The sequence below is a fragment of the Aspergillus oryzae genome, chromosome 7 (genome assembly GCF_000184455.2).
Source record: "Aspergillus oryzae RIB40 DNA, chromosome 7".
Lineage (NCBI taxonomy): Eukaryota > Fungi > Ascomycota > Eurotiomycetes > Eurotiales > Aspergillaceae > Aspergillus > Aspergillus oryzae.
Window position 1 is genome coordinate 2352978 of NC_036441.1, and position 22083 is coordinate 2375060.

At 46.9% G+C, this 22083-nt stretch overlaps 3 protein-coding genes across 3 annotated transcripts; 1 reads left to right on the forward strand and 2 right to left on the reverse strand.

Annotated features, from left to right (window-relative positions):
• Positions 1-514: 514 nt before the first annotated feature.
• AO090011000905 (KilA-N domain-containing protein) lies at positions 515-2622 on the reverse strand (the record flags this gene model as incomplete). The annotated part of the gene is made up of 4 exons (XM_001826417.1): positions 515-1853; positions 1905-2037; positions 2095-2289; positions 2349-2622. 4 exons carry the CDS (start codon positions 2620-2622, stop codon positions 515-517), a joined length of 1941 nt encoding a protein of 646 aa, XP_001826469.1.
• Positions 2623-17482: 14860 nt separating this feature from the next.
• On the reverse strand, positions 17483-19230 carry AO090011000908 (myo-inositol transporter; the record flags this gene model as incomplete). The annotated part of the gene is made up of 4 exons (XM_023233160.1): positions 17483-17968; positions 18007-18218; positions 18271-19005; positions 19071-19230. The coding sequence occupies 4 exons, from the start codon at positions 19228-19230 to the stop codon at positions 17483-17485; spliced, it is 1593 nt and encodes a 530-aa protein (XP_023093692.1).
• Positions 19231-20106: 876 nt separating this feature from the next.
• AO090011000909 (cytochrome P450) lies at positions 20107-21756 on the forward strand (the record flags this gene model as incomplete). The annotated part of the gene is made up of 2 exons (XM_001826419.1): positions 20107-20212; positions 20276-21756. 2 exons carry the CDS (start codon positions 20107-20109, stop codon positions 21754-21756), a joined length of 1587 nt encoding a protein of 528 aa, XP_001826471.1.
• Between the last annotated feature and the right edge of the window lie 327 nt (positions 21757-22083).

Sequence of the window (22083 nt, forward strand, 5' to 3'; positions counted from 1 at the left end):
CCATAACGCTGACCAACCCTCATCCATAGAGAAAGCGAAAAAAGCAGGCCGGCGGAATTCCAACACTGCAACGACAACCCAAAGCGCACGCCCTTTTGTGGCCGAAAAGGGGAAAACTCAGACATTATAACGATCGTAGCCAGACATCCATACCGTTTTCACAGTGTTATGTCCCATCTCTAACAATTACCCAACATAAGCACGCTGAAAGAAAACGGCTCGACAACAAAACGTAGCATGTTCCCTGAAATGCAGATGTGTTGTAACAAACTGCTGGTGAGAAACCAATCATCTCGTTTGAAAGTGCCGAGTCGTACGAATGTGTAGTCTATTCAAGATGTAAGGAAAATAAAAACCCTGCGATGCATTCGAACAACACGAGGGATTCGGAGGTGACCCTTCACGGCCAGAAAGAAGTACCACGGTCTTCGTCTTTTTTTTTTATCACTTTTGGTTTTGCTTTCCTTTGATCCTCCGAAGCCCGTGGAATCATGGGGGACACCACTTGAAGGCCTTACCGGCGGCGAGCCATAACACCACCGGCCTTCATCGGCTGTAATCCAAGTGGTACTCCTCCAACCGGACCACCAACCGTCGCTTCAGTCAGAGTCTTCCGGCGCTTGCTCTCATATTCCGCACCCCGACTGTCTGGTCGAACGATTTGGTCCACATCATCATCCTCCCGCATACGCTTTCCTGACCCCAAAGGTCCGTTCATCCCCGTCGAGTAACCCGGTGCTGGATTCGACGCCACAGAGTAATTATCAGTCGTTCCGTTCGCCGACGCACCGCGAGTTTCGCTGACGCTATTGTAGAGGCTGCTGACAGCAGCGGATCGGGGAGGCGTATTGTATCCCGAGGCCCATTGGGGAGGCGCCCCGCTAGTACGGGGAGTCATGCGTCCGGACCCGTTCTGTTGCGAGGGGGAGCCAGACATATCAGACGCGAGTTGAGAATGATCACCCGCCAAGCTTCCAACAGAAGGGTTGGTAGTGTATGTGTAAGATCCGCGGTTGGTGTTATAGCCTGCACTATCATGTTGCACGTACTCAGGCTCATGCTCGGGTACAGGCTCACCCGCTCCATTGCTAACGTGCCCATTAGTTTGGGCGTAACGGTCAGCCTTCACATCAGCTTGCTCTACATCTGATGGTCCCCCTGAAGTCCTTGCCGTCGGAGGCGCCATGTCGTTCTTGATATACGTATTGGCGGGCATAGTCTGGCCGTAAGGAGCCATAGGCTGGGTCAAGGGTTGCTGGGGAGCATATTGAGGGTGGGACGGAGGAGCGGCTGAGTAGTACGATTTCGAGTTATCGTATCCGGACTGACTCTGATATGCTTGCATCCCTTGCATATTACTGCCTGGGGGCGTCGTGGCCGGAGTGGTAGGCATCGATCGTGCGTTACTCAATGTCGTGTCAATCGATAGAGGTTGTGTGTTAGGAACACCCGAGTTCATTCCTTGGTTACCCCACTCATAGGAGCTCCCCTGGTTGGTGATGCCCATGAGACTGGACGCGCTAGCAGGGGGGGTCGGGAAAGTGTGGGCGCGATCAAGACCAGGCCTGGCAGCAGACTGAGACGTCATTGCGTGGGGCTGAGACATGTGCGATGGAACCGGAGTTTGTAGCGAGTGGTGATGGTGCAAAGCAGGGGGCTGTGGCCCCTGCGAAGCCCGCGTGGCTTGAGGACCTTCTAACCGCCGTTGCTGCGATTCCTGCACAACCATGTTTGTCCGGGTCTGGTTAGTGGGATGGTACAGAAGACCTCCGATATTGTGCACAAACAAAGGGTACAAAAGGTCGGTGATCTTCTCTTTGTTGGCAAACTCCAAGGCACGCTCAAATGGGATCCTGAAAACCTGGTTAGAATCATATAAAGAAAACAGACGCAGACAACCATACCAAACTCCTTTGAGATGCATTGGACCAATCTTGACTACATGACGAACCTTTTCGCTCTTGAGAATCCCGTCGCGGCGACCTCTAGTCATGCCAGCAACGTTGAGCAGTTTGGTTCCGTTTATCATATGATTATCTACATAAGTCAGCACAAGTTTTTCAGGTACACAAAAACATCGACTGGAGTACTCACCTTCTCGGCGGGCAACACAGACCCCTCTAGCTTCAACCTGGTAGCAAAGGCTGCCTTCGTCCTCCCACAAGGTGGCTGTGACCCGTGGTTTGGCACCGGGCGGAGCTACTTGACCTGTAGCATCGTACACGTAGCCTTGCATAGGCGTTCCGGTATTGTTTCCGTATCCCGCAGGTGCAACAGTGTGGCTGGTAACTAATGAGAAGGTTTTATTAGTATTTTACTGCAAAAGCAATATCTTGTTAGAGATATACCTGGCAGTGGTAACAGCTGAGCTGGGACCTGGCTGCTCACTGATGTTGTGGGAGGTTGCGGGCCAGGTTGGGACGATGTGACACCGCCAGGATACGCGTATTGATAGGAACTGGCGGGGCCATAAGTAGTGGACGCCGGCTGCAATACAGGCGGTTGCTGATGATACTGGGGGTAATGAGCGATTCCACCAGCAGTGGCCGCCTGTGAAGCATAGGGCTGTGCCGATGACAAATGCGATGAGTGGACATCCATGTATGGTTGTGTATGATTCATGCTGCCAATTGCCGTCGGATTGGTATAGTAGCTATCCCCCACGGTGTTTTGTGGGATGGAAAACTCCTGTGGAGCGGAAGAATCCAGAGAGAGCCGGCCCTGACCACCAGCCGCTAAGTCCGCAGACTGCGGGGGGCTCCTGGTCTCGTTGATGACGGGTGCGGTTCCGGATAGGCTTGTCCGCGCACTCGCGTTATGGGATGCCGAGGCCTCTTCGTAGCTGGTCCGGTAGGACTGGCCCGAGATTGGCGGCTGCGAGGCCGTCGGTAAACTGAGAGCCGGTAGTTTGTCACCAGACAATAATGGTCTCTCAGCAGCGTGGTGATTATACCAGGGAATATCAACAGGACCTCTGGTGTGGACCTGGGAAATCGACGGCAGCTCCAGCTTTTCGGTTTGTAGGGGTAACGGTTCTAATAAATGAAGTGATTCGGAGGTTCTAGCCGTTGGATTCGATTATATCCAACGTGCCACAATGGTAGTGTTCTTTTTCCTTTTTTTTTTTTCTTTGTCGTCGTGGTACCGGTCAGATCACGAAAGAGCGAGTCGTCGACATGCAAGTGATGCCGCTAGTTAAATCGTCAAGTACAAAGGAAACCAATATCGATGCTAGCACCGAGATTGGAGCGAATGCAGATATGTTCGTGATGGAATAATGAATAGCTTCAACAATGCGGCAAATGCAAAGTGCAATCGTGGAAAGCTCGTTGAAAATCGTAACCGTAAAACGCTTTAAGATCGCTGGCGTAACTGGACCGAGAAAATCGCTATGCAGCGTAAACGGACAGAAATCTACATCCAATTATGTACGAAGATTGGAGTGATCAGACGCAAAACCATGAAAGCCAGGCAAAATAGCGCGCTTGCGGCTGGACAACAGAAATCGCTCAACCAAATCAGAAGCACGAAATCGTGGGTCTCGTATCAAGTCGTAAGAAGAGCGCGGGGAAGGGCGACGTGACAGTCCAGCATCAAACGTCGAATACTACTCTGGTGGCTTTGACGCAGTTTCGTACTATCGATGAACAAAAGACGCACAAGTAGGCAAAGTGCTCGCTTTTCTTATTCTCGTTGCAATGAACAGAGGGAACAAGCTCGTAGCGAATCGTAACAGGTCGTAGCAGGTCGTCGAAGATAACGTGCTGCTTCAAGGTGAACAAGGGTACAGTCTAGGTAAAATAGATAAAACAAAAGTAAGCAGGGCGTTCAAGTCATCACATCAGTCGTGTCGAACAAGAATAATTATAAAAAAAAACAGAGACGGTGATCGTAGCAGATGAGAATCTCAAATGGAACGTCGGGATGTATAAAAGGTGTCAAACGAAAGGGATGCTGGTGCACTAACGAGGCGGACAAGGGAGACTGGTACCGTGGACAGGGAGAAAATCAAAAAATAGAAAATCAAAATTCAGGCCAAGAAATACGTAAAAAAAGAAAAAATAAAATAAAATAAAATGCAAAAATTCCTAGACACTCCCGGCGTGGGCGATCATGGCAGTCTCAGGCGGCGGTGGAGGAAAGAGAAGAATGATTGCAATGCAGCAGCAGATCATACACGAAAGGTGGAGGAGGCTGGGGGCGTACAGCAAACGCAGGACCCAACTAAGCCTAATCCTTCTAAGTCTCTCTGCAGCCGCCGAGTGGATTGACTGATTCTGGACCACGACCCGGAACGGAGCCTTTGAGACACACTCACTCACTCACAATTCTATAGATAGAGAGGCGACGAGGAAGTGTAAGAAGGGGGGAAAGTGGGAGGAAAAAGGAAAATGTATGGCAGGAAAGTAAAAAAGAAAAAGAAATAAAAATAAAAAAAGTAACGAGATGGTTACCAACTTTTTTTCTTTTCTTTTTTTTTAATTGATCCTTGTGTTGAAAGATCGGGGGGATAGAGCTGAACTGAGAGAGTGGAATCAGAGGGAGCTCTCAGCCATGGACAGCGAATGAACGGATAACGGATGGGGGTCGAAGAGGGGAAAAGGTTGGGACGTGACGGGGCGAGGAATTTTGGGTCGGGAGGGGGGAGAAGTGGGAAAAAAAAAAAAGAGAGAGAGATAAGTGCGAGGGAAAAATAGAAATTAGGCAAAAAGTGACAAGAAAAAAAGAAAAATAAAAAAGAAATAATAATAATTATAAAAATAAAAAATAAAAAATAAAAAATAAAAAATAAAAAATGTGGAAAGGGAACAAGCAGCGTGAACTGAGGAGTGGGCGGCGGTGCCGTTCAACTTCCGCGATTTAGTGGGAGGCTGGAGTGGGCTAAGGTGCTGGCGGTCCAAACAGCAACAACATCGCCAACCACGACAGCAGATCCGGGCGACGGGTGCAACAGAACTCCCGAAGAAGGGTGATCGAAGACGCGTTCCAGAAAACAGAAGGGGACTCTCTCTCTCTCTCAGATACTAGACTGACAGTAGAACAAGCACCGCAGGAATAGTATCCTCATTGAAAACCGTCATTGGAGGTTGGGGTTGAGGCGGCTGGTATACCGCAGCAAGGAAGCATAGACGTTCGAACACCCGCGATAGTCACGAACACTCAAAACAAGATTTGCAATAAGACTCAAAATCAGAACCGAACATACACACTTACCAGCACGTGTCTTTGGGCTTTCTTGATCACCAGTTTCTCTCTGAGACCTGCTGCGCGGGAATGTAAGAGAAGCTGCAAGGCAATTGTGGTCGGATGCTAAACTGTCTCTCTTCGAGGCCGGTAGCTTGTGTTGCGCCGGTCACCCTTCTTTATTGCCAGCCTTTCAATCGGTGCCCTGGGTCCTTTTTAACTATGAGAGCGCGGTCCGTTTCTTGGGTCCCCGATGGATTCGGTGCTGAAGAAAGGGAAGTTTGAAAGAAGAGAGAAAGGAATAAAGCAGTGGATCACTGGACGTCCGTCACTATAACTAAGTACCAAGCAGCTGCTCTGGGTCTTTGGTGAGGAAAATAATAATAAAATGAATTTTTAATTAAAATTAAAAAATAGAAATAAAAAGGGAAAGGGAAATCAGAGAAGTAAAAAAGATAAAATGTAAAAAAATAAAAACAAGGTGTCAGCAACCCAAGAGCTAAGATAGAAGAACGTAAAATAAAACAAATAAAAAAAATACAGATAATAATAAATTTTTTTAATTTTCGGAAGCTAATAAAATAAATAAAAGGATGATGATGATGATAATAATAATAAAAATAATACAATACTACTACTAAATCTAATAAAAAGGAAATAGTTTAGGTGTGGATCCCGCAACTAAGAGACAGAGAGAGAAGAAGGGGGATTGCCCGAGTAAGTGGGATTGATCGTCTGGGAAAGACAACCGTGCGTCTTGCGCCTGTGGAAGAGCGGAGAGATACTGCCGTGGGATCTGCTGCGTTGCTTCTGCTTCCTGCGCCTGTCGATGATGTCGCTTCTCAACTTTGTTAATTTCTTTCTGGTAGGGTCCAGAAGCCCAGTGTCAAGCTCAGACAGCGAGATTCTCGCAGAACCGCCACGAAGCAAGGACCACCGACCGGATAAGCTAAACAAGACGCCGGACAGGAACCACCGTTTGGGCTAACACGACGCTGATCCAGCCGAACCAGCCTTGACGGGGATTGGTTGATGCTGAAGAGGTTTGTACTAGTAATGAAGGAAGAGGGGAAGAGGAGGTGAAAATACCATATGATACCGGTATAGATCTGGATCGTTCAGGACTCTCCACTGATTAGAAGCATATTGTCGAGTTTTTACAGTCTCAACCCCCATTTAGAACGATTAACGCCGAATAAATGTACAGAATCAGAGATTTGATCATCAATAGGACCGGTTTGGAGACTCGATCTGACTAGGCAAAAGTGATCCGAAATAAATAATCGAACTCTATCACCATAATACTATTATTCTCCTTTCTTTAGTCATCCAATTCGGCCATGCTACCTAGAGTGTCCCATGTAAATAATACTATATAGCAAAGTGCCTCCATATACTCCGTAGGCAATGGGAGAAGCCAAAGGAAGAGGGGAAGGAAAGATTTGACTCAAAAGAATAAAAAAAAAAAAAAAAAAAAAAAAAGACCAAATTGACCGTGATAGTTGGGGGCCACTGTGTGAACTGTTGGGACCGATCGCATAGCTGTAAGTCATTCGATCGTCCTGCACTCCCAGGGTGATGCTGGATCGCCCTAAAGCAATCAATAGTACTTAGAGAAAAACGAATTTATCTTTTCATTAGTTCTGATAGACTCTTGTCCGGAACTAAATTTTTGCCCCGTCCACCTGGCAAAACTAAAAGCATACTACCAAGGCCCCTTCCAGGTTATTTTACTCGAGGTCGGGGTTTCTATGAAACACACCTAATTTCATTTGTATTCCTTTTTTTATGTAGTAGAGCACCATAGAAAAGAAAGAAAGCAAAGGAGCAGTGAGCATCTATGCAAACTAATTCTATTATGATAAAATCTAAGCAACGGCGGCCGCAACTGGAAGCAGTACTACATACGGTACATCGGTTAGAAAAGCCGGAGCCAGAAGAAAAGGAAAATGACGGTTGACAGGCGTGTTCCAGGTTAGGTTCGAACAACTGGGTTGTCTCCACGCTGGGCACGGGTCCCACTACATGAACCAAAGGACCACCACACCGTAAGCTTTGCTTTTTCCACGGAGCATTCAAATACACGGTAAAGGATTTACTGGTACTTACCCTTAAGCAGCAAAAATAAACACAATAGATAAAACGATCTTTAATTTCCCGCCGGGTTCTCAATCTTTCAAACACTACCAGCCAAAAGCAAATTCAGAGTGCTGACTGCTTCGTGGAAGCGATCTGGTAACGCGTGAAACTACCGGTTACTGCAATGTGCCACTGCGTACTGTTATGCAGGGTGGATACAGAGGTTGGCTCATCCAGCGGGGAGGAAAGCTGCCGGGCCGAGAAGTTCATCAGGCAAATTAGGAAGACGATAATTAAAATCCCATCGAGGCGATCGAGCTAATAATGACGCTGACTATAACACACTAGTCAGAAGAATAAGTTATATTGTATCATCCAGCGGCTGCAAGATTCGCGCAGTCTAAACGGGTGTGGATCATGGGATATGTACAACAGCGGGAAACGTTCCACACAGACCAACGAACTATTTGAATCAATCTGGAGGATCGTATCCTTTGGGTGACAGTATATAGCCTACAAGACGAAAACCAGCGCAGAGTAAATGGCGGTGACTTGGCCAGGGATGGAAAGGGAGGCAAGAGTCAGAGATTGAGAGAGACGATGGAGGATTGGATGGCAAACCCTACAAGGGATAGCGGAAAGAGGCAAAGACGAAAAGAGAAAGAGAAAAAAGGTACGACTTCGATACTCCGTACCTACAGAGCAATTCTATGAGACCCCGTATAGCTCCCTACCAATATTGATACTGTCATTTCCTTCCTTCTTTCTTTTTTGCCTCTTTCTTTTTCTTTTTCTTTTTGTTTGTTTTACTTATTCATTCTTCCTCTTCTCAGCTTCCGGAGTATGCCGCCGCAATAAGAAATGGAATTATTGAGGTTATTGTGATATTCATCAACGATCCACTGACTAGCCTCTTTCACCTGAGTCTCTAACCTGACAGATTTTTAATCGATAAACGATACCAATACGAGAGATCTCTGCTAGGCAGAATCTGTGAGGGCGCTAGAGGGCGCCAGCCATGAATAGCCTCCCTTCCAAGTGGGACCCTATCCGACAGTAAAAGAACCATTGGCCATCGCCTTGGCTCTGGAGCTGGTGGTGTGTGCGATAAATGATTTAAAGCTTTCGGGACGATCTGGAGGGCGTTAGAGTGCGGGCCCCGCCACATAGTACCACCAACCAAGAGGCTGACAAGTCACCACGATCAATGACGGCCGTATGTAAGATGACTGGTCATTTGTTGTATCAGAGAGATGGTAATATCCGAGTTGATGATTGAAATGGACAGATACATTGACATTGAACCCCTGGTTTAAGAACCGATGAAAAACAATTAAAACAGCTCTATCGTTATTTCGGAATGTATACCCGGCAATATGTTAATTAAATGGAAGATTAATTCTATATGGATTTTTTAAAAGAGAAGTGGTTATAATTAACACGGCCGATGCCGAAAAGAAAATAAGAAAAAAGAAAGATGCAAAGGATGAAAATAGAACGATGCAAGCAAGCGAGGTCAACTCATGTCACACAAGGACAGAAGAAAACCAGAAGAAACAAACCAGGATAGGAATGGCGGCAGGGATTCTTGCAGATGCAGGGATAGATCACTGGTCGAGAAGGAACCACGAAAGCAGAGGTGGCGTGCGAGCAACAGTCGATCAAGGGCTGCTCTCTCTCTCTCTGATTTTATTTGATTTATTCTTTTTTTCTTTCTTCCTATCCTTATGTTGCTGGTTGGCCTCAGGAGTCTCAGTCGGAATAATTGGCTATATTATGTCAGTGTATTGATAATTCACCACTGTTTATTGTTGTCAAGCCTTGGAATTCCTATACAAATTTGTCTACAAGGATATATGTTTTAGAACTCCGAGACTAGGCACAACTCTCCGAGCACTCTTGTCTTCGGTAGATTGTAATAGGCATTCGGTATCATCATAACACAAAAATAAAATCATCAATAAATAATTCTCTGTAGCTGTCAATTAATGAGCCCTTCAAGAACGCTATACTGATCAACCCCTTGATTGATACCTTAAAAACTTTCCCTCGCGTTTACCCAATTCCTACGAGATCCGTGACTAGCGCCGGTCAAGATCCCAATTCTCCCACCATCCTCCACGTATACATCGGGTTTAACTAGTTGAGACTATGCCGCTGGATAGATCAGAGGGGGTGTTGAAGGGAGGAGAAGTCGGTCAAGAAGAGCCCAATTCCATGTCATCCACGACCCTGGTCAGGTCCTGAATTCTCCGCCGAGACACCCCCACCAATCATGAGGGTGATCGTGGTTGGCGTTTCACGAGAGCTCGCACCAACTTTGCCAAGCCTCTCTAATGTGATGGATATGGAGCAAATTACTGTTTTCGTCATCTCCCTGAATCAGGCTTCTTCATTATCCTCCTCATATGTTAAACTTTTATTTATAAATCTCTATGACGCTAATCGAATGAATTTGTTTTGCGCGGCATCGACCGATGCGACGTCAATCAATCTTAGTGTCCCCAGTCATTCAATCACGACAAATTAGCCCTAGTCCGGAGTACGCAGTACGTAGTATTATCCAAAGGTGGCAGCGCTGCAGGCACTAGGGACGCTTTGGGAAATCCCTCACCCTGGAGAGTCGTAGGGATAGCTGGAGAGCTTCGAATTTGATATTAAGAAGTAAGAGAGGTCATGACCAACCAACCAACTGTGGTAATTATTCCGGCTGAGACGACACCGCACGGTGACTGAGAACTCGTGATGTCCTTCGAGAGTGATGTATACATCATTGAACGCGGATTCGGTGAGACGCATCGATCAAGAATTCTCCAGGATAACCTATTCCCTGTCTCAATTTGAGTGGACTACCCTGATCTCAGATGATACGCTGTACTTTGTCTCAGGCGCAAGGGCAAGAACTCTCTGTACATGTCCCAACCGGAAACGAGATCGATCAGGGTCTCACCGCTTATTTTTATTAATTTTTCTTTTCGATATTCTAGACAATTGCAAGCAAAATGAACACGATTCAAACCCAGTGTCACTTGACTAACGAGCCCTATCATCTCAGCGATTTCAAGTTCGGCTGACGGAAGGATCGGACGAAACGATAGGCCCAGAAACCTTCTTCCTGCGGGAGGGCAGCACCTCCCTCGCGACCCCTTGCGTGAGGTGGAACCAACTAGCGATCTAGTCCACGACACAATGCCCCACTCGGATGGCCTAACCCCACTGCCTTTTGGACGGACCTTAGAGTACTCAACAGTATCAGAGATACGGGGGGCGAAGAAGAATTGTACGATGCTGTCTCTCTCTCTGTCTCTCTTCCCACCCCCAATCCCAATCGTTCCTCATTTTCATTTTTTTCCCCTCCATTCTTTCCCACCCCCCCTTTCATCTCTTTAACAACCGACTTCAGAAGAAAATTTCGATTATTTAGTGGCTTGAATTCTAACCGATTAGTCGTAGCACTCTTATCCCTACCCTCCTGGAGCAAAGCTAATATATAGGGTGTGATGTTTACATACTAGAATCTACTCATGAACTGTGCGTATTGGATATCAAGACCGTACTATTATATTATCTTATATTAAATCCGGTCCCATCAGTCGGTCCTTACCAAGGATCCCGACTCCAGTAGCAGATCACATGCGCCCTCCTCCTCACTATTGAGATTATGTGACAGGCAAAAAAAAAAAAAAAAGTACTCCGTACAGTACGGAGCAAGCGGCTGAAGTAGTATCCAAGTACAGTAGACTAACCGTGAAGCTACGGTGATGAACCTCCTCCTCTAATCTACCACAGCTCTAAGACATACCACCGGGATCCCAATCCTGATACATGCTTGTGCTTCAGACGTACGCTCTCACATGGTTTCAAGTTCATGTATAGACTAAACTATGTACGTAAAATCGTTGAATATGCATGTGTATCTTCAGTTAGCCGAGAAAAAACTGTCTGGGTGCATATTCCTCCCCCAGAGCACAATGCACAAAGAGGTCCGTGTTTGACAAAAAGTAACTGTGCTCTGGACGAAACGCAGCTGCATGGTTAATCATAATTGTTATTCACTCTGGTATGATCGACCTGGCTCTCTTAGCGAGTGAGCGCTTCTCCTTTACACGCTAAGAGTTACACTACAGTCCGCTTTTCAAACTGCCGCGGCGCAGGTCGGTCGGATTAAGATCTACGGGGATGAGGGCTTTTCCTTTTTTTTTTCTTTTTTTTTTGGCCCTTCTTTCTTTTCCCGTCGTGGATGACTGCTATTTTTGCTGTTCTTTGGTCCACAGGTCGAACATTATCCCCTGGTGAGGTCTGGAGGATAAAGAAAACCTCCCCCCCATGTCGACTGAAGAGATCTAGTCACGCAGGATGGCAATTCCGCTACCGACGGCCCGACACCCGCAGCCGTCGTACATACAGCAGATCTTGCGGGGCTGTTCGACAGAGAATTACCTATTCCTCAGCATGCCAGTTAATAATATGAACAGTTAAGAGAACTCGCCAAGAAAAAAAAAAAAAAAAAAGAAATGAAGAGAAACAAAACAGCAAACAGAGATCATCCAAGCTAAAGAAATTAAAACTAAAAAAATAAAACTAACAAAAAAAATCAATCAAGCTAGTGAAGTAGACTATCATTTCGATCTCACGCCCCCAAACTACGCGTCAGTCCGTCGACCAGAAACGAACCGGAAAAGGAAAGGAAAGGGACAACCACGAAAATCATCACCGACTAGTCGAGTCGCTGGTCTTCGACGGATCCTCGTCCGTTGGATTAGCTCACCATGGATGAGTTAGTTTAGCTTGACAGCAGCGCCATCGATCAGCAAATGAGGGTTAGAACCCATCGGGGCCAACCGCCCGTCGGCAAGAGGGCCAGTCGCTGGAGCCGGGCGCTAGTCCTGACTCCGTAAAGGGCGTTGCGGTAGGTGGATTAAGCGGGCTTGGGGAATCCATTTCTTTATTGATTCATTTAATTGGTCTCTTTTAGGATCCGTTGTTATCCAACAGGGATTTGTCAGTGGTCACTTTTGTCAGACTCACTCCGACTCTCGTCTCTCTAGTTGATCCCTCCGGAGTTGTCAGGATTCTCGGAGAACAACAACAACTTGACTCCCCCGGTGGGGCCAACACACTTTCCTTTATTGGGACAAAATCCAATCCACCATGGGCGTATTCGATTGAATATATTAAATATTATACTGATTCAATTATTAGATTATCTCGCGCAATTGCCTCTTTCGATCAATGCTGACCATCAATGATTTTCTCTACGTAAACTAATGAAGTATGAGCAATGGATCGTCTCCTGGAGGGTTTTCCGGAGACGTACAGCGTACCTGCAGCTGTCATGCAAGCAAATCAACGACCACCATGGACCCAACCGATCCTCAACCCGTACAACACGGACACAAATAATAAATTCAAATAAAATATAATAAAATAAAAATAAACCCTCCAAGATGTCAGCATTTCGCGCGAACTGCTGTCATCATCATCACCCTCCCTCGAGTTGCAGTAGATTTCCACCCCAGAAGCAGGTACGACGCACCTCAATTCCTTTTTGTTCTTGTCTTGGCTCCCTGTTCCCCACTCCTGGATAATACCGCTGCAGGTACATCCATTCCTCAGGTATCATCCAGCCTTTCTTACTTCCGTGCAGAGGCATCAAACCACCGATCCAACCGCAAACCCCGGCTCCCCTGACAAGCTACCAACAGGAAGATCCTAGTCCCATGCTGCGGCCAGTGGCTGATCCGGACGGCTCCTGAGACCTGGGCTCTTGCCGCTGGTTTGACAAAAAAAAAGGAAAAAAAGAAAAAAGATATGGGAACTCCGCAATGCCGTGCAACACCGTTCGGTGGAATTGTAAATCTTATAGGATGCACATCCCGGTCCTGGCATCCCAAGGCTCGACTATTTTTATCTCCGGGGCTAAAACTTCCGGTGATGGATTGGAAATCTACCTGCTTCTTTTAGTGGGTTTCAGGTAATCCTATATGTCTACTCTTCTATATATATATTTCCCTCTCCATGTAGGTATAAATGCGACGCGCGCAGAAGGTACTTTACGCGCCGCGATACTTTCTAGAACCCCAGGATAGACATATGGATAGACATCACCTGCCCCAGCCATGGACTGGAACAACCCGGCAGGAGGATGTACATCCAGACGGTGTCACTGCCGCTCCGTGCGACATAAATAACATGAAGAACTAAGGACAGGACTACATCAATTGGGTTAGTAGGCCAACGTCGAGGAGGAAAATAAGACCCATTGGCCCCAAACTAAATTCTCTAATCTCGCTTGTCTGCTAATCATGATAATCATCGCCGTCCGGACCGTTGTTTCGCCTTATGATTGGATCCTACAGGATCCGGCCCTTCTTTTTCTGATAGTTCGTTTTAGGGTCTCCAGGTCTTATTCAGAACTGAACCTGGGGGCTAATAGCTTTCCTCTACTAACCATCCCCCCCCCCCCCCCCCCCCCCCCCCAACCTTGTAGACTAGGTAGGCGCTTCGTATCACGAGACTATTTCTCTTGTTACATCGCGAGGTGCTAACCTTTAGTCATTGCCTAGCGGTGGGAGTCCAGGTCATAATAACAGTGGCTATAGCTGCACGCAGGTAATTAACCTTACATTGCATGTTCCGGAGTTACCCGTGCACAAAAGATCGACTGCATGATTGTGGGATATGATTGACGGACGAGACACGATGGCGTTTGGAGAGTTAGAGGAGCTGTGTTCTTTTTCTTGGATTGCGAGCTTCTGGAACTCTCCAATAATAGCGGGTTGCATGGGACTACAGCGACTTGGGTCTGCCCACCGGCCTCGTCGTGCGTGAGGCGACGAGGAAACAAACGATGTACAAACGGACACCGGCGTGATACAATTGTTTCAATCTTAGCTTTACATGCAGGGACTCATAACCAGGTCAGGTAATGTAGACATTTCTCCTCATAAGTTCTGCATAAGCAACTTTTCTCTATTTTCCCCGTCCCGACTACTCCCCAAAAAGAAGCTGAAGGGGATTAAAAAGATTCGATATAATAATAATAATAATAATAATAATATCAATAATAATAATAATATCAATAAAAATAAAAATTAACTGAATTATTAAAAATGATTCAAAGGCCAAATAATACTAATAAATATAATAATAAAAATAACAAATGAATCCATGTCCGGGACCATTCGGCCAGGATTGCCTTGTGTAACAGTGTAGGTCGATCCCTGTGCCCGAAAAGGTGGGCAGTTGAGCCTATCACCGAACCCTCTCGGACGAAGATCGGACCTCATCTTGGCCAGCGAGAGGTGTTACTTTCGGCTGATACTTGCACTATAGTCAGGTCGGGATGACACTCGATGGGGCCATCTCTGGTCAGCTCTGAATCACCAACCCTGACGTGGAGGAATGGGAATGACATGGGATGAAACGAGTGGTGGAAGGTGACCAATTTGGCATCTGGCAAGGACTGAACAACTACCCAACTTGGCGATAACGTGAACTTTACCTATCACTAAACTCAGTACATATTGGTATTGGCCACGGATCCTGCCTAGTACGAAGTACTAGTACTAGTCTACGATGATGATGTCGGTAGGGATGGATGTACTGTACATTCGACAGTGAGTCCGGACAATGAATGTACCGAACGGGAACGCCAAGGACGAAGAAAGCAGGGCGAATTTGCCCACGGACCTCTTGCTTTCTGGATGTTGAATCAAGTTGTAGAGAATTGGAATTGTAAAGAAAAAGACGAAAGAGGGAAAAAAAGAGGGAAAGTGGAATAAGAAAGGAAGAGAATTGCCATGATTGGTGGAAGGAAGGGATTCTGCACATGCCGAGTGGATGAGCGGATGCGATCGACTGGCTGAGGGAGCGACCACGTCAGTCACGACACGGGCTCACCGTTGACGCTGTGAACCCAGTCAGCATTATTTCTCTTCTGGTTTTCTGGTCCGAAATAAATTACTTACCTCTCCGATAATTACTACTATTTTAATCAAATCTTAATCAATTCATCAGAGAGAGAGAGAGACAGTAAAAAGATGTGTTGGACCAACTCCCCTCCTATCATCCCCCTCCCCTCCCTTCCTCGGTGTGCGATTTGATTCGGAGATACTTGTGTCGAAGGATAGTACTGTATACCTACTACTCTGCTAGGTCGAATAGTAGTCCACGATCTAAATGTTACTACTACTTTAGTTCTTTTCTCTTCTCCCCCTTCCCCCTCTTTAGTACCGTACCTGTATTATCTCAAATCACAAGGAGACCTGATCAATACGTGGTACTAGTACTACGGTTTAGTACTAAGGTCTGACCGCAGATTCGAAAGGACCCCAACTTCGTTTACCCAATTTCTCCCCCCTCCTTGCTGAGTGCGGATGGATCCATCCTTTTAGTGTCCTCTAGGGCCTGGGCCGTTTCCCCTCTAACTCGACGGGATCCGGGTTTCAGCTGCAGCGACCCGTGGTGCATATGCGAGTGTAGACCGGGATCGCCTGTCTTGGGGTTTTTGGGAACGGGCTTACATCGTAGTACATGTACTTACTGTTGGAAGCGAATCGGACCAACTTTGATTTTTATTTTATTTTATTTTTTTTTTTTCAGTTTTGGATTTTGGGGTCCCTTATCATTTCTTTCCCTTTTTTTTCTTTTTCTTTTCTTCCTCCTTCTTACTCTTACTTTTTCAAGATCACATTTGTTTTTTCTTTCTATAAATATCAAGACATAGATATGAAATGAAGCGGCATTTGCCACAATACCAGCTCAACGCAGGTAAAATTACATCGATGAAATCGGCGCATGGACCCGCGATCTCCAATGCAGAACCGAGCAGAAACCACGACTAGTGAAAGTAGTGCGCGGGGGTCACCAGTCGGTCTGTTCTCAATCTCTCTCTCTCTCTCTCTTTTTTTTTTTTTTTTTTTTTCTTTTCAATTGTTGTCCAGCTTGGACATGTCTTGGTGTCATGTAGGTCTCTCTCGTGTACCAAGATCATGTCCACCTGGGAAATCGATCATGCAATCCATATCCCGAAAGAAGAAAAAAGAATTCTTAAAAAAAATTAGACTTTTAAGATATCTGTATGCATGTGTAAATAGAACTATAAGTAGCATGCCTTAACTAAGGCAGCGCCTCAATTTTGTCAGACGCCACGAGGGACATCAAAAGAAGTAGAAAAGAGAGAGAGAAAAGGAAGAAATGGCGTAGCAATCGAAGCACACCCACGTATTAAGCTTTCCCTCAATGATCCAGATCAAGAAAAAAACACTATCATGTTTTTCGTTTCAATAAATCATTGAAATAAATCAGCATACCGAACGATGATGACGAGGTTTGTGATACGGTCTCCTGCCCATTCCGAACTAGATCGATTGTCAATCCTTTCCCCGTTGGGATCTGTCAGCACGCCTTTTTCTGGTTGACCGCTCTCGCTCACCGTCATTTGTGTCGCGTCGATGGGATGATTTGGCGGAGCTCTGGAATGTTGTGTGCGACGCGACTGGGGGTCATGTGCGTTGGTCGATGATGTTACTGGATGTAGACATTCGAGTACACCTGAGACAGGAGGAGTGTATCTCCATACAATCCCCATGGGTAGTAGGTAAGATAGGTGCCTTGGGGGCAGCCTGACAATTGGGGGCCGTAGGATTTCGCCTTGTTCGTCGAGATGAATTGATACCTGCTTGGGTTGTCGCTCGAGAGATATTCTGTATCGCTGTTGTACTTGATCATGGGCAATAGATTGAACATATCTATACCTGTATGGACGTGCAGTACATATATCTGTATACCGGTACCTGAGTATATATATCTGTATGTCAATGTATATCCTAGGCTGGATGTCAACCGTCGAGATTCAACTGCTGCTGTCTATCAATACAGGGTTGATCACTGCATACTCGTGATCCAGGAATCTATACTGCATGGCTCATGTATAGCTTAATCTTGTCCTGTGCAGCGTCAGAGGCTCGCGCAGGGATTTTCATCTCGGAGAACTGCATGGCATTCTATCTCTACCCTATGCTACATCTATATACGAAATAAAAGCAATGACCCAGAATCCCTGCATCGAGCAAGTGTCTAACCCCGGCGGATCTCTCTAGACATCTAAAACTCTAAATGGCCATGAATCGTAAGCCCTCATGAAGGGTTTCAACCTATGGGCAGGCCGTCAGCTGGCTGCCCAAGCGTGGTATAGTCGGACGGACGCTCCGGTGCATCACGCCGTGCTCCCCTCTGCATCTCTAGCCTCGTGAAGTTCTTTCTGCACCTCCCGTGCATACTTGACTCCAAATCCATGGTTATATATCTCTCGGACAGACTCGAGAGGCATGTTATGAACCTCTGCATAGCAGAAAATCGCAAAGATGAATCCAAGCAAGCATATTCCAGCGTAGAAACCAAAGGTTCCACTAGGGGTCATTCCCTTCATCATCGACAGAAAGGTTGATGATATAATGATGTTGCAGCCCCAGCAGGTTACGCTGTTCATCATGGTCCCCAATGCACGAACTTCGAGAGGTAGAAACTCCGTCCCCACCCAAGAGATCGGGGCGACACCTGCCGAGTAGAAGGCAATATATACGATGAGAGACACGAGAAGCAAGATATTAGGCCAGCCCATCTCGCGCGTCTCAACGGCCGTGAGGTCATGGTTCACTGGAATCCAGTGGAAGGCTACAGAGGCAACCACCAAAGATAGGCACTATTCACGATTAGTATGATCTCTTTTTCAATGTAAACTATTTTGAAAAGGATGCTTGCCATTCCAAGGATGGTAACCAGGAGCATACGCCGTCGGCCGAAGCGGTCAATGAAGATGAAGTTTGGGAATCCAAATATAAAATTAGTGGCTCCAACCACTATTGACACCACGGTGGGCTTGTCAAACCCAACCATTGAAAAGAGCGTGGAGGCGTAGTACATAAGCGAATTGAAGCCTCCGAGTTGGGATACTGCTCGCTATTAGCTGGTGACCTAAAGGATGAGGACTGTGGGTTCACCTACCCGCCATAACGGCGCAAGCAGTTATAAGAGCTCGCACATTCTGACCAACAGTAAAAAGCTGTCTCATCTGCCATGCAAGGCTCTTATTAGATATCGACGCGGTGGCTTCTTCAATTGAATATCGGATCAGTCTCGCCTTCGCATCGACCTGTCGGTCAGTGGCTCGTGGGAATATCTTCGAAATCACACGCCTAGCCTCTTCCAGTCGACCATGTAGGACCAACTGACGAGGTGTCTCAGGGCAAAATGGCATCATCGCAACGAGCAACAAAGCAGGTACTGCGCCGAGGCCCACCATGTATCTCCACCCAGAAGCCACATCCGTGAACGCGGCGCCGAGTGCATATGAGACAAGCTGACCGAAAGTGACACATATATTGTCAAAGACTATGAGGCGGCCACGAAACCGCGCCGGGGCCATTTCTCCAATGTACAATGGGACAATCATCGCGGCCTCGCCGACGCCGAAGCCCACAACGAGGCGACCAACAGTCATCTGGGGGAGCGAGTATGCGGCTGCCTGAATTATGCTTCCTATGAAGAAGATGATACAGCCTACGTAAATGGCAAGTTTCCGGCCGTATTTGTCGGCTGTCATGCCCGCCGCTACTGAGCCTATCAGAGCGCCTCCGGAGGTGATAGAGGTAATTAATTCTTGTTCATTGGAGCTGAGTGGTTTCCCCAGGTCCGACCCCAGATTGACGAGTACAGAAGATATAACCCCCGTGTCATAGCCTGGCGAGTCATTTGATTAGTGGGATTCACATAAAGAGGCTATATAGGCCACCAGTGACACTTACCGAAAAGAAAGCCACCCATGGACACCGCACAGACAATCAGCCATACTGCTTTCCCGGGATGGGTTTCCTCAATGGAGTCATCTAAGGCTATTGAGACCAGGTCCTCATCGTGGAAGATCTCCGCTTTATTCTCAGAGATTTGCAGTGAATCAGAATCCATTATCGATGGCATCACCGTGTTATAAGATCAATTGGGTTATGAAATATATCAATACAAAGGATGACACATGAGAGAAAACCGAAAGCTAGGTAAAGTGACACGGAAAGGAGAATGTGCAATCAACCCGCCTACTACTCACCAGTTTACCCACTAAGTACTGAAAACAACAACAATCATATAGTAGATATTTCCCCTCACACCAATGCATTGAATTCACCAGCCACGGGTATTGCCCTCAGATTCCGTCGCGTTCCATGGGGCGGAGAAATGCCGATGTGGGCTTCCCCAGACCCGAAGTTGGCTTCAGGGCTCCAGGCTCTGCTGCCCTTGATAGCGTTTATCCGCCCTATCATTTGTCGAGTGCCCTTAGGGTTATTGTGTCAACAGCATGGGATTCGACTTAGTGAGACTGTCAAATCCAATGACACGAACTGAATAGTAGCCGCCCCTTGGCCCTTTTGGCGAGAGTCCACAGGAGGAAAATGCGGAGTAGTGACGTTCGGTTGAAGTCCAGATGGAGCCCCACGATTTCTTATAACCTATCGCGATTGGCACATGACTGGGGGTTGGAAAAAGATAAAAATAAAAGGGAAATATTTCCCGCACGTGCAACCCACCTTCAACCTGATCATGATGGGAAGTTTACCCCGTGTGCCCGTACATCATCGTTCCCATGGAAAGTAACAATTTACGATCGCCAGAGGCGCTTTACGGCTCCATTGTCTCGGGTTCCTTGGTCTCTGCTCGATACATATAAGTATCTGGCTTCGTGTATCACTATGGGCGGACAAGCAGGAAAACATTATTCTCAACTTCTCTCTTCATTTCAATTTCATATTGCCTACTTGTCTTGAGGCAGAGACCATCAAGCACAAGATGTGGTCCGCTCTATCTATCGCCCCATATGCGCTTGTGCTGGGGCTCTTTTCCCTTCTGTATTTTGTCGTCTTTCCATGGGTAGAGTACATCCGGGACCCCAAGGGTATGTGTTTGAGAAGACCTTTGTCCCCTACCATTTTGAAGACATCCTGCTGACATTTATTAGGGCTTCGGAAATACCCAAACATGAACCCCTTCTCTGGGATGTCTGCGGTACCTTTCATGCTCTTAGCATCGAGAGGGTTCCGCTCGAAAGAGCTTCAGGAACTACACAGAACAAAGCCTGTCATTCGAACCGGACCCAATATGCTGTCGTACGGTGATGTACGTGCCATCAAGGATATCTATGGACACAACACCAAGTGCATCAAGGATCCCTCCTACATTGTGACGGCTGGCACGCACTACCATCTTGCGGATGTGGTCGACAAGCCTGACCACGCACGGAAGCGTAAGGTCCTCTCATCCGCATATGCGCTCAAGAACTTGGAGACATGGGAGCACAAAGTCAGTGACAAAGTCGAGAAAGTTGTCGCACATTTCGACAAAGTATGCACGGCACCACCCTCGGCTGCCGTGGCAGCGGGCAAAATGGCACCGGATCCGAAGGACCTCACAGTTGACTTCCGAGCTTGGACCAACTTCTTCACTCTTGATGCAATTGCTGATATCGGACTCTCGGAAAAGCTTGGCTTCCTGGATTCGGGAAGCGATGTTTGTATTGCTGAGAGAAAGGACGGCTCCACATACGAGGTCAACCTCCGTGAGGCCCTTTATCCCACTGCTCGCAAGCAGTCGCTCATTCTGTGGAACTATGAATGGTATCCGGTTCTTAACAAGATGGTTAACATAATACCATTCTTCAATCGGATGCAGAATTCGTCAGACAACTGGGATAACATCGTGTGGCGTCGGTCAATGAACCGCCTCCGTCGGTATGAGGCAGGTGAAAAGCTCGAGGACTTTTTCCAGGCAATGATGGAAGACAAGAACGGCCGAGCCAACAACTTGGAATGGGGTGAGATCGTGGCTGAGATGAACATCATGATGAACGCCGGCAGTGTTACAACCGCCATCGCCATCGCGAACGTTATGTATCAGCTTCTTCGGAACCCGCAGAGCTTGAAAAAGCTTCAAGAGGAGATCGATGCCGTGCTGGACGCGGATGAGATCGTCGCCCCCTACGATAAAGTGAAGCACCTCCCGTATCTCCGGGCATGCTTGGATGAATCTCTTCGCATCTTTCCACCAACTTCGCATGGGCTCCCTCGTGAAACTCCGCCAGAGGGTATGGAGATCCTGGGCGAATGGGTTCCCGGCAACACGTCGGTTAGCATGTCCGCATATGTGGCACACCGTGATGAGAGCGTCTTCCCCAAGGCAGATCAATACATTCCTGAACGGTGGCTAGGAGAAGAAGGCAAGGCTCTTCAGCCATACTTGATCGCATTCTCGGCGGGTGCGAGATCCTGCATTGGTCGGAATATTTCTTATCTGGAGCAGACTAAGATCTTGGCTACGCTGGTACACCGATACGATTTTGCACTGCCGTATCCCGGATGGGAGCTGAAGCGGTTAGAGACCATGAATCTGATTTTGGGAGATATGCCGGTTAAGGTGTGGAGGCGCAATGTGCAGGAGGCATGAACAGTTAAAATATTCACGATATTCCTTCTTCCTATCCCCTTTTCTTTCTCTGATCTTGCTCCATTTGGACTTTCTTATCCTGGCATAGACTTTACAGCGTATGAATATATTATATCCTCTTGTTGCGTTGATGGGCGTCGAAATTAGATATAGCTTTCAATTATATACTTGTCACCCTGCAAGAACTATTCGGCCTTGGCCCTCAGTAAGTTTAAGTGTGAACATTTGATCTACGACATGGTTAAGCTTGGTTTATTGTTATATATTGTATAAGCTGTAAATGAAATTTCAGGTCTGGATGCAACGTATTCTCCGGGGTATAGCGAG